General features: G+C 45.6%; 1 protein-coding gene and 1 pseudogene across 2 annotated transcripts in view; both read left to right on the forward strand.

The window, feature by feature from the left end:
• The window catches only part of LOC8030719 (CD109 antigen), a 190,262-nt gene extending 184,389 nt beyond the window's left edge, over nt 1–5,873 (forward strand). For both annotated transcript variants that reach the window (XM_042287153.1, XM_040206679.3), the window contains exons 33-35: nt 3,257–3,431; nt 3,517–3,622; nt 4,167–5,873. In XM_042287153.1, coding sequence (XP_042143087.1) covers nt 3,257–3,431; nt 3,517–3,622; nt 4,167–4,363 — 478 coding nt within the window. In that variant the 3' untranslated portion in view covers nt 4,364–5,873. The remainder of the gene's footprint in view (nt 1–3,256; nt 3,432–3,516; nt 3,623–4,166) is intronic.
• A 4,324-nt stretch (nt 5,874–10,197) lies between these two features.
• LOC115322623 lies at nt 10,198–11,603 on the forward strand (annotated as a pseudogene).
• The last annotated feature ends 1,568 nt before the right edge of the window (nt 11,604–13,171 follow it).

Below are 13,171 nucleotides of genomic sequence, written 5' to 3' on the forward strand. Positions count from 1 at the left end.
CATCTGTTTGGACCGCGTGTGGACCTTGTCAAGCATATTGTGCAGAAATCGATCGTCCATCGCCGCTCTGTCCCTGTCTCCCTAACCCAAGGTGGCCAAGAAACGACAAGCCTTGTCTCTCGAAACTAAACAGAGCATTGTCAAAGATGTTGAAAGTGGCATGAAAAAAGCTTCCGTCGCGGCCAAGGACAACGTCGCTGACACAACGGTTTCTAATGTCTGGAAGCAGCTACAGCAACATTCTGCGTCGCTCTCAAGAAAGAGGATTCATACGTCAAAGCATCAGGACGTCGACGAAGCCTTATTTAGGTGGTTTCACGAAGTGCGAGCCAAGAACGTCCCAGTGAGTGGCCCGATGCTACAAGCGAAGGCTAGGTCCTTTGGACATTTGTTAGAACACGAAGGCTTCAACCCCATCAACGGATGGATCCAGCGGTTTAAAGACCACTACGGGATTAGCTGCAAAGTCATCTCGGGCGAAAGTGGGGAAGTCGACGACGCCAGCATCCAGGCGTGGTTTCACATTCATCTCGAAACGATTCTTTCCGCGTACACAGACAAAGATATCTATGATGCCGATGAAGCTGGTCTGTGCTAGAACATGCTTCCCGATGGACTCTCGCAATGAGAGGTGAACTCTGTTCCAGCCGCAAAGTCTCAAAGGAAAGTGTCACGGTTTTGTTTGGTGTAAACATGGACGGCTCCGACAAGCGGCGCTTGTTTGTCATCGGGAAATCAAAACAACCCCATTGCTTCAAGAAGCGAGAATGTCTGCGTGTGGTGTACACAGCAAATGGAAAGGCCTGGATGACCCAGCAGTTCTTTGCTAGTTGGCTGAAAAGTTTCGATGAGGCCATGGTCGTGGAAAAACGGCACATCGTTCTTATCCTGGACAGCTGCAGCGCTCACAATCTGCAGCCCCAATTAAGTGCAGTCAGTTTGAAGTTTATGCCGGCAATCACCACTGCTAAAAGCCAGCCTCTCAATCAGGGTGTCATCGCTTAAGGCGCTCTACAAAAAGCGCATGTGGGAAAGAGTCGTCTTGAAATTGCAACGGGAGGAACCGATCAAGGTAGACTTGAGGGGCGCCATCGGCATGATCACCGCGTCATGGTGGCATGTAAAAGCCACAATCATCCAGAAGTGTTTTCGCAACGCAGGGTTTGTGCACGATGCCGGGAATTCGGAGGATGCCGATCGGCGTAGTGATGCGATTGACGAGGCGATCGGCGCGGACTACGTGGGGTCCGACCTTGTGGAAAACCACTTTGTTCCTGCAAACGACACGTTTCAAAACTATGTAGATGAGGATGACAATGAATCTGTACTCTGTTATCCGTGAGGAAGCAACCACCGATGAAGCTATTGTTGCAGCAGTGTGAAATTCTGGATCGAGTCCACCCAAAGATGAGTCGGACGACGACGAAGAGAGCACGCTGGAAGTTTCGAGTAAAGATGACGCACAGGAATTCTTATCGAAACTGAAGGTTCACTGTGAGCAGAACTCCTTCAGTGATGAGGTGTTCAAATGTCTTATTTATCGGAAACCAGGTCGTTCGCAACGCCGTTAAAAGGCAGTGCCAGGCAAAAATCACTACAGTCTAAGCTCGTTATAAGAGACCTTGATTTTGACCAAGATTTCGGTCTGTTGTTAAAGGAGTATGTTGTATGCAGATATGAAGTCGAGTCACTGGTACATTGAGGAAAACCAACCGAATTTCGCAAATCGGTATGTTATATCCAAATGTCTGTTGTAACCAGGTCTGTTGTAATGAGCTTAGACTGTAATTTCTTTCAAAATGTGTGACACGCTTGAGAAAGGAACGTACTAGTCTAGTGAAATAAGAACTTCCCTCAGACTGAGCATTATTTTTTATCTAACATAAAATAAATTGTTTTACAAAGGTAAGTTGCCTCATGGCATGTATTTTGACCTGAAAAATTGGTGTTTTGGTTATAGCGCAGTACCGCTTATGGTGCGGATTTTTGCGACTTCCGTGACACATTATTTGCAGTCTACACTGTACATCAGTCGAATTTAGTTTCCGTATTGGATACTAGTTGTAGGTTGTAGATGAATACCCTCGACGGAAATGACAGAGTTCAATATCCGGTTTCATAAGTCGCAGCGTCAACGAAAGAATGAAAGCTTCCTCCACAAGAAATTCTATTAGGAATTTATATTACTTTGTTTCTAGCGTTTAGTGTTCACAGCCGAAATGTGAACCTGCCATTCTGTACTGAGTAATCGCCACTCCTCCTCGGCCGGTTTTGGCGCCGAACTGCTACAGCCTTCGCTGGGTGAGTTCTCGTTTTGCTGCGTGGGTGTCCCGGCGTACGAAACACAGCCCATACTTTCACTATATTGAAACATTTGAATTAAGTTGCACTTCACTCAGCTGCGACCAAAGCCATATCTATGGCGTTGGTCGCTCAAGCATCGCAGACCAAGTTCTACGAAGCAATTGGCGTTCATGAAAACCTCAGAAAGTGAGGTCGTTTTGACGCAACACGACGTTTGACTGACACAGCTCTCTCGCTCGGCTAGGAGAACTTCCGTTTTCGGCAGAAAGGCATATTTTACGTCAGGGCCACGTTATTTCACATGTTGGTGGCCGAGTTCGGTCTAATCAAGGAGGAAAGCAGACGTGAGTTTTCATCTTTTTTTGGTGGAAAACTGGAGGCAATAAAACAAAAATGAATTCCTGCTCAGGGTTCAATGAACATTGAAGATTAATTGGGGTCTTCATTTGGAAAAAGCTGCGAAATCATTTCGTGGTCCCTTTAACATGCAACAGAGCATAGTGTGAATTTTAAGGCTAACATTATTGTTTTCATCTAGATGGGTATTTGTGCGTAGTAGCGTAGCTAACCATTTCGTCGCATTAATTGCTTTTTTGTCCTGGAATAGGTTTATGGCAAAGTAGAAATTACCAGTTACTAGACAACGCTGTCTCTGTGCTTTTTTCCACATAGCTTGAACTGACAATCATACAAAATCTTTTTTGGTGTAATAAATGTAATTTCTGCTGCAATATATATATATATATATATATATATATATATATATATATATATATATATATATATATATATATATATATATATATTAAGAGATGCAGTACACACTTTGGAAAGTGTTTTTTTCTAAATGTAATGAAGTGCAAATGGTTGCGAGTTATCTAATTCTTTTTTTTTTCTCGGAGTGCTGATGTCTCATTTGCTTGTTCACTGTTTTTTTTTCTGTCTTTTCAAGCTGGATTCGTACAGAAGAGAGCCCCAGAAGTGGCATGGCAGTCCTTGAAGTGAATCTGCCATCAGGCTACTATATTCAGCAGCAGACTCTTGATGCATATGTTCAGTCCAGCAATGTGCGCAACCTTCGAGAGGCCCGCTACCAGGAGAAGAAAGTCGAGATCTACTTCGACTATGTATGTATCTGCACCCACTTCACTGACATTTGCAATGCCGACTTTGTTATTATGTACTACAATAATGTTTTTATTTTTTTTCCAGCTGGACACTTCACCCATTTGTGTCAATTTCACGGCGCAGCGATGGTATCCTGTTGCCAACATGACGAGGTTCATCTCTATTAGAGTGTATGACTACTATGCACCAGGTATGTTGGGATTAGACAGGTACTAAAAACTACAAAAAGTCATGTAGAAAAAAAAAAAGACACAAAAAACATGGACAGGCCTAGTGAAAATAAACATGGTTATAATTAGAAACTTCATGAGCATTATCGATAACCACTAAATGAACTCATTTTAGAAAGATATTTTTACAGGTTCATTAGTGAATTATTTCCTTAATTTGAGGTGTGTTTTTTTGCTTTTTTTTTCGCAATCCACGACGTCCATTGCGGTTGGCAGTTTGTCCCTGTAAAGGTTTTCTTTTTATCTTGACCACCCTCTTTTTGCGGATTTTTGCAAGTCATCGCTGAAACACCCAGTGTAAACATATATAATGTGGATAGAGGTTTGGTATGTCGGAGTTCCTTTCATTTTCAATCATGGAATTTTGAGCTTGGGTACTCGTCTGATAAATCACATCCTTCATCATTTGTGGTGTACGCGATGTAGCCACTTTTATTCAAATGGGATTACTAATTCTAGGTTGAAATCTTGATGACCTTTTTTTTCTTTTGGTTTTTGTTGCAGAGCGCTTCAATGAAACCATGTTTGAGCTGTACAACCTGTATGCTCTGAGCATATGTCATGTGTGTGGTTCCTACCAGTGCCCCTACTGCCCAGTCTTCAGTGCTGGCCGCTCCCACTTCCAGTTGATTGAGCAGCGAGTCCTGCTTTTCTGTGTTGCTTTTTTGACATTGCTGCACAGGTACCTCCCCAGCGGATAGTTGTTCATCACGGGGACTGTTGGACATTTTGCATTATCCTCAACTGCAGGAACAAGCTCCTTCAAGTGATATCTGGACAGTAGTGCAACTAGCCGTGACCAGGCTCATACTGTGCAGTGCCATTGTGAGCTTCATGCTACGTTGCAGGGACGGGAAGTGTCCCCTTCCCCCACCCAGTTCAGCAAGGTCGAGGAGCCCAAAAACTCATTTGGGCTTGTGTTCCGCTACATTTTTTCTGTCTTTGGTGTTGTTTTCATTGGTGCCCCTACACCTTGTTTGTTTGTTCTTTTTAGCTCATGTGTTTAATTGGCAGCTGCTTACAGAAGTTCTGACTGCCATTTTTTAAGTCTTGCTTTTAGGTGAGCTGCAGTGCAGCTGATTGCGTCAAAGCCAATGATTGTATGTGTCTTCATTTTTGAAAGAGTGTTCGAAGTAATTATGGAAAGGATGTGACATATCTAAGCAAGAGTGACTTCGTGAGAGTGTTTTTATTTTATTCCTGGAGGGGCCTCTCCAGCCTCTAATGGTTTATTCAGTATGACTTTGAATAAACAAAATTTTAAGCTGGAGCCGCCTGTTACATCTAAGTCGAACTCATCTATAACGAACTCCGTCGGACGCGTGTATTAGTTCAATATATTGGGTAGTTCGCACCTGATATCTGTTTTCAAGAGAGATATGATATTTCTCCTGCTACATAAAATACAAACGAAACTAGCGCAACCATACGGAAATGCGCCATCCACCTCGTGCTAGCCGAATGAGGGTGACAAAGGAGAACCAGCGAAACTTGCAGAGCCGCAGCTGTGTCGCACGTGCTTTTCGACAGGAGCTCCACTGGCACCACCACCTGGGGAGCCGAAGAGTCCTTCCCAGCTAGCTTCCCCCTGGTAATGTAGGAGGGCGCAAGCGGCCACCCTTCCAGTGGTGGGGATACATTTTCATGGGCCAAGCACTCTCATTAACAATAAGATTCATATTTGTTGGCGTAGCACACAAAAGTCAGACAGGAAAGAGACCTAGCAATAAAGCTCTCACAGAGTGGCTGCAAAGATGCAAACGACGCACACACTGATCTCGACCTTGTGCATCTATCTGTCTACATGTCCAAGATGCAAACGACGCACACATTGATCTTGACCTCCTGCATCTATCTGTCTACATGTCCCTAACCTCATTTTTTTTTTTTTTAATAAATGAGATGGGCATTTGTACGCTTTCTAAGCTCGCATGTTCTAACGGAGTTCGATATAGACGATCAGTTGTTCGTTGCAGAAGTGCATTTTTACATTTTATAAGCGAGCTCGATTACCATGCTACACTTAACATGATTTATGGAATCTCATTTTTGAGAGGCGCCAATGAGTCTTGTGTTTGGGAGTTCATCATTGTAGTGGCATTTGTTTCAGACATTTCTGAACCTGTTGGAGCAATAATTGTATGTACAGAGAATACAGCAACCTCTTGGAGAACATCTGTGAGTGACCAGATAAACCTTTCAACCAAAGTATATGGTGTCTAGTCTATTTACAGCTATTAGATTTTGCGATTTGGTAATTCAGAATCAAGCTAAGTGATGTTTATGTTTCTTTCAGACTTGTGCTATCTCGGCATTTGTTGGACACCGATGTTTTAATATGCCTATACTTAAGAGCCTGTGTGTTTCCAAGCTCCCCCTAAACTGGTTTGGAGGCTGTCGTGATAATACATCTCGTGTTCTCTCTAAAACAAAGGTAGTGGCTAACACCAAAGCGTTTTTTTAATATATATTATATATTGGTTCGTACGCGAAAGAAATAGACGATTGTGATAGCGAAGAAAACGAAAGAAGCAGCGATTCGTCAATAAATTTGCAATGTTGAAGGTTTCTCCTGCAAAAGTTTAGCGCATGGATAGCTTTTTTTTCTCGCATTCCCTCCAGCTGTATAGGTAAGTGTACTTTCTTTTTAATGCGAAAGCATTAATTGTCCCATGGAGTGGAGCCGGCGTTGTCCGTAACCGCGAGAAACGGCAGAGAAATTCCCTCCGCCGGACAGCTAAATGGCTGCGACGCGCCGGATCGGCTGGGGCCCGCGCGCCGCGGCACCGGCGGGTCCATCGCTCTCCACCCTCCGCAGAGGCTGCTCGGCCGGTCTCTGCGGAGGATAGCGGGGAGCGCAGCTTGTAGGAATACGCTACGCATACGTATGCTTTAGCGTTCCTACACGTAAGCTGTCTCAAGTGTCCTCCTGAAATTTTTTTAATTGGTGTGATCTTTTTTTCATGAGACAGGTTAGCCCGTTGAGTACACTTCTTACCGAACACCGTTGCAATGTGGGGAAGCAACACCCGCGGAGCTCCCGTCCGCGGGTGTGGCTTCTCCGCGGTGCTTGGTAAGAAGCGCACTCAACGGGGATAACCCGCCGCGATTAATACTTTAAAAAGTACAAATACCTTAGCCGCGTGCCTAAGAGGAAAGCTCATTTCCAAAGTGGCATTTGTGCTCATGTACGCCTGGTGTATTTAAAAAGAAGCTGAAACTTCGTGAATGTTAGGGGAGGGGGGTGCAATGATTTCCGGACTTCGGTCAAAAATTTGTGGAAGTTGCCCTCTGACACTTCTGATGTAAAGAACAGAAAACCGATTTCGCCTGCGTGTCCTAGAAGATTGGCGTTTCTGGCACCCTTCAACTCACTCCCAGCCCTCATGGTCACACCTAGTCCCCCTCCTAGTGACGTAACTCGGGGTGCCGTGTAGTTTACGGTGTGCTCCCTCTCTCTGCTGACATTAGAGCCGAGCGAGGTCACGTAATCTTTTCACCGCAGCTCCCTCGGCTGCCACTAGCGGCTGCAGGTGGCAATCGCAAAGGAAAAGTTCGACTTTTCCTTTGCGATTATACAGCGAAATCGCGACATTTTTTAATGAAGGAGATGTTTTCTCTATCCTTCGGGACACGATAAATAACGTAAAAATGACGGCCTACGGATCCCCATGTGGCGGGTTCGAATCCCGGCCGAGGTGCCCGCAATCTGACGGAGGCTTATTGCGGAGAAGGCGCCGTGTAACCGAGCTTTCGGTTGTACGTCAAAAGATCCCCAGGTGGTCCAAATTAATCCTCAGTCCTCCGCTGGGGCGTGCCAGATGCCCATCGTTGGTTTGGCACGTGAAACCCCCAAATTTGGCTTTTGACGAGATGCAATTTCTTTTAATCTTAAAATATTTGGATTTCAAAAAAGATGTAGGCGGGACGCTACAATACCTACAACACTACTCGTAAGGCGATATCTCGAATGGACGGCCGTATTTTTGGAAAAAGAGGTCGAGATTGAACAAGGCCGACGAGGCGCGTGATGTGAGAAATCTCGTTTCCTCCTCTCTTCGCTTCGCTCCCTCAAGGCGGCGAGGCGGAGAAGACGCGAGGCCGTTCCCTCTCCTCGAAGAAACAAGACGTAAACATACCTGTCAAATGCGCCTCCTTTTTTTGAAAAATACGGTCATTCGTTCGAGATATCGCTGTATGAGTGATGTTTTGGTGCTTGTAGCATCCCGTTGCACGCTTTTGCCGCCGTGATTTGTGGAATCCAGATTTCGGTTCAGCATCCGATTGAAGACTATAATATTTGCATATAGCAAGAATATGTACAAATCCACTTGACGAGGTATAGCTGAGCATCTCTAGAGGTTTAATTTTCTGTCAAATGTGGTTTTCGTTTAAGAAAAACTTTGATTCAAAGTAAAAAATCTTGGCGTCCAGAAAAGATCTTGATGTAGAGCTGTAGGTTAGAATATATCTGTATATGTTTTCATCTAGATGTTGTTTTCTATACGTCTGATCACTATTGACAAGAAGGCAATGTATAAAAAAAATGTTTTGAAATGGCTTAAAATTGTTTTAGTTGAAGAAAAAAAAAGTTCTCAAATGCACCAAGCGGCTCCGGCGAATCTTCCCCGCGACATCGACCTGTTTCATGCAAGAGGTTTTAATTTGGAATGCTATCAAGCTGCAACTTCAGTTTTCCGAGACCCCGTGCATGCCGACTGAAGGCATCGTTACCTTCACAGAGCCGTCCGAGAATGATGACTCGGCAATATCAAACCAACAAATGTAGAAAGAACACTGTCACACTGAAACCAAAACTGACTGGCCAGAACTAAAGCCCCCTGATGTGAAAATACGGTGAGAGTGCAGGCGAGCTGGTGGTAGCTAATCATGTCGTATTACACCTGAGACTGCGGTGGAAGAAATCGGAAGAACTTTCAGTAGAAGGAACAGACATAGAGAACGTCTTGAGACGTTCTCTATGTCTGTTCCTTCTACTGAAAGTTGAGACGTTCTCTATGTCTGTTCCTTCTACTGAAAGTTCTTCCGATTTCTTCCACCGCAGTCTCAGGTGCAATACGACATGATTAGCCCCCTGATGTGTTTGTCCTACAAATGGCGACAAATTCGCCAACGCGCGGATCCTCGCGATACATTTACAGCGTGGGATGGGACGCCTTTTTGGAAAGTCGTCGGGACGCAGTCACAGGACCACCTGCGTGCCCCTCGCCCTTACCTCGCCCCAGATGCCTCTTCAGAGGCAAAATCTGCAGCCTCTTTGCAAGCGTTCCTTGTCCGATTGGTGGCCGTCGCAGTTGTGTATGCGTGAAACGGCATAAGTTTGTTCGAAGCTATAATGGCTGTGTTCGACCCAAAGTGTTAATAAGGAATTCTTCACCAAGAGAGTATCGACGTAGAAACAATTCCGAGGGTGACCAGACGTCCCGTTTTGGCCGGGACAGTCCCGTTTTTGAGGTCCGCTTCTGCCGTCCCGTCTTTTTGTCCCAATAAAAAAAAAAAAAAATCATGTCCTGTTTTCGCAGACGCGAGTTGAAGCAAACCGAAACTATGCCTAATCGCAAATGGCTATACGCACGACGCTAAACTTGGTGGGTCTCGTATGAAACGAATGGTTACAAACAACATCAGTTTCCAATAAAGAAAAAAAGAAAGGTAGCGTAGCCAGCGTAGCTTAGTGGAAAGGTGTTTGCTTGATACGCAGCGGACCCAGGTTCGATCCACAAAAAGTGGTTTCTTTTTTTTTTTTTTTTTTTTTTTTGTCTAACCTTTTTTTTTTTTTTTTGTCGTGCATTTGGCGATATTTGCATTTCTTTTTCACAATTAAAACTAAATAAAGAAAAAGAACTAATGTTGTTGACGACACTTTGTTGAACTAAACGGTATGAGACTCCCTTTCCGGCGGCTTGGGTTAGCGTGGGTTGCCAGCTGGACGACGCGAAGCGGAGTGTACTGTGGGGCCAAGTGACCAGCCGCATACTGTCACTGAGAAGCGGCGTGAACGCAGCGGGGATATTTACCCAGAGAGTAAAATTTAGTGCAATATGGTGACGTTGTGAAATAACAAGTTTTTTCATTAAACATTTCCTCCCAAACTTGACCTTTAGTTAGTACAATCCCCCTCCTCCTCCCCCCTCGCTGGGATGTCCCGTTTTCTACCTTGAGGAATGTGGTCACCCTACTTAAAAAAGCACTGACACATCAAAATCTTTTTTTTTTTTTTTTTGTTTTGTTTTTGTTATCCGAAACGATTGAAAACGATGCCGGGACATTACCCTCAAAATTCGAAACTTGGGAATTCAATATTTGTAAAGTGAAAAAAAAAAAAAAAAAACAATTTCCAAATGCCCAATTTGAAGTTCGCGCGATCCGCGCCAGTGCAGTGACGTCAAATTTTGCGGTCTCCTGCGAGTCGACTTTCTTTCGGACCTCCGCTCCACGCTACGAAGCAAAGCGCCGACCTTTGCTACCGCGATCCGAAGCGAGGAGGAGTTGAGGAGCGAGATAGAAGGGCGCCGGCGCGGGAAAAAAAACGGTTAAAAAAACTCGTGACTGCAGTGCTAGTATCCAAAATAGCCTATGCGGCGAGATTCTACCGGCTCACGAAAAGCCATCTTTCCAGATTTAAAAGCATGCTCAACGGAGCAAGAAAAACCATCCTTGGGCTCCCACGCCACACTTCGGCAGAGGAAGTAAGCAAGTGTATCTTCCTCCCAGAACTCACAGACCTCATGAACCAACAGAAGGAGGCTCAACTCTCCCGTCTACAGCATACAACCGAGGGAAGAAAAATTGCTAAGTACGTGGGAATCGAGATACGAGAAGACGCCCCCATATCACCGAGCAAAGCACCGTGGGAACTCATTGACGTAACTCACGGGTGCAAACCTCTCCCAAGAAACATGGACGCTGCGCGGCAGAAGAAAAGACGAGAACACTACGCTCGCATGCACAAGAAGGAGCTGGCTAAGCTTGTTGGGGACGAAAAAAACATGATCGCCTATGTGGACGCCAGCATCTCCTCTATGGGTTGGGCAACAGCAGCCACATACATCCAAGGGAAAGCGACCTGGACAGAGACCCAAGGTAATCCTCGAGGCCACCACACGCCGGGCTTCGCCGAACGAGAGGCGGTGTTGCAAGCCATCCGAGGGGCAGTACCCCGTCTACAAGACGAACAGCAGCTAATCGTCTATACCGACTCGCAAGACACTATCGGAGAACTCAAGAAATACAGGTCCTCTTCTAGCCCCACCATTGACGCTATCTTCGCCTTCGCGATCTCGCTATACAGATCCAAGAAAATTCAAATTAATGTCAGGTGGACTCCCGGGCACGAAGGCATTTCGGGCAACGAGCTAGCCCATGAGACTGCACAGCAGGCGATGAGGAATCTCACGCAACCGTCCCTGTTGTCTCAGTCCTCTACGGCAGGCTCAACACCACAGCAACAAGACACTGAGCTTCCCCCATACGATCCAAGGGAGGAACTCAGGTTAGCCCAGAAGACACGAAAACATATTCTGGCAAGATCATGGACCCCAGAGCAACATCCTCTCCCTAGGGAAGAATTCAAGAGAAAAGAATCCGTGATCCTCCGCCGCATACGCACAGGAGGAGCAGTCACACCCCAGGTTCAGATACCAAATAGACCTGGCAAGACTTAAGAAACAACAACCCTGCGCTGTCTCTCCCGACCCCAGATGCCAGCGGTGTCAAGCCGAGGAATCCATTCCCAGACTCTGGGAATGTGAGGCCCTCTCCACCCTCAGAACAATCATCTTCAGTAAGATGGCGAATGATGAAAGACCTTCAAAACTGCAGGACTGGACGCACCCAGCGGGCGACACGTCACGCAAGACCAGGATCCTCAGATCTCTCTTCGAGTATATTTCTGAGGGAGACCTGGGAAACTCCATCTAAAACCTTTAACTTAGGAGACGATGCCAAGCCTTAAGGCCACCGCGTCATGAAAACTTAGAGTCTCCGGAGATCTTTTTTTTTTTTTCTTTAAATAAACGTATTCACCACCACCATTCCCCGACTCATCGATCATCCTCTGCTCGAGCTCCGCCAAGTTTTCCAAGCGAGGATACAAATCCATTATTAAATTGGTATTTCAAAAAGAGCATGTTTTACGATTGCCGTTATTAAATGTTATAGAAATGTTGCCTTCAAAGCTTGTAAATTTCCAGATTTTTGACGTCACCAATCAAAAGAAGCAAGGGGGTGAGCAGCGGGGGAGAAGAGCACAAAAAAAAAAAATAAAAAAGCGCGCGCGCGCGAAATTTTTTTTTTTTTTTTTTGCGTGTTTATGACTATACTTTGTTTCACCTTATGTTGTACCGCAGAGAAGGCTAGAAGCATGAGCTCATAGCGTTGGGAGCTGCTCTTAACACACGAGAGCTTGTGCCGCCGAGATGTGCCCTAGAGCAAGGAGCTCGCGCTTGTAGCCTTTCCTCCGGTACATCATAAGGTGAAACAGAGCATACAACTTGCATCGTTTTAAACAATAAAAAAATACGACCTTTGGGGTGTCAGTGCCCCTTTAAGACATCGCAAGAGGCTTAAAAACCGGTCTCGTCTCTCTCGGTCGTACTCGGTTGCAAGAGTGTGAACGGGCCTTAGGAGCTGCGCTCTAAAAAAAGCGTCAGCAGTGTCTAGGGAACGCCAACATATATCGTAAAAGGAGGCATTCCCTTTATCCCAGGGGTGGACGCAGGTATTTCTTGAGGGGGGGGGGGGGGGGGGGGGAGTTCAGGTGTTGGTCAGCGTATCATGTTTAAGGCCCCCCCCCCCCTTTCCCGTTTCCACTTCCTAAATGTGTACACATGCAGAATTCAAGAGGGGGGTCAGGAAATCCGGACCCCCCCCCCCCCCCTCTAAATCCGCCCTGCTTTATCCCTACGCCCGCCCTAAAAGAACGTGATAGTATACGCAGGAGCGATTTTATGGCCACAAGTCTGACATTGTAAATAAGGAAAATACACCAGTTGCTAAGCACTTCAACTCTGACGTATACCATGACGTCAGTGCGCATCTAAAAATTACCATCGTGGAAAGCAATTTTAAAAATGATATAACACGTAAAAATAAAGTCATATTACATATCGAAATTTAGTTCGTTGGCTCCACCTGGGCATGAACATCTCAAAGGGAAACCTCCATAGGTTGTTGTAGTCTTCTGGTTGGTTCAGGCAAACTCCGATCGCGTCGCGTAATGCCACAAAAAGAAAGAAGGGAAAAGAAAGGGAGAGAAGAAAAAAGAAAAAAAAGGTTTTTTTTTTAACGGGCCGAACTTCCTCGAACTAAACGCTTCCACCAGGGCGCTATCGGTCTGCAGGCTGCTCGACACGGCGTGTCCAGTTATGCCCGAGCCCTATTAGAGCGACAAACAAACAAACGACAGCGACAAGCCTCAAACCAGAGTTTTTCGCGATTTGATAGGCTTTTTAGAATAAAGGAGGCTGCTCAAACACGAGCATCATGCA

The sequence above is a fragment of the Ixodes scapularis genome, unplaced genomic scaffold (genome assembly GCF_016920785.2).
Source record: "Ixodes scapularis isolate PalLabHiFi unplaced genomic scaffold, ASM1692078v2 PGA_scaffold9__187_contigs__length_104089568, whole genome shotgun sequence".
Taxonomy (NCBI): domain Eukaryota; kingdom Metazoa; phylum Arthropoda; class Arachnida; order Ixodida; family Ixodidae; genus Ixodes; species Ixodes scapularis.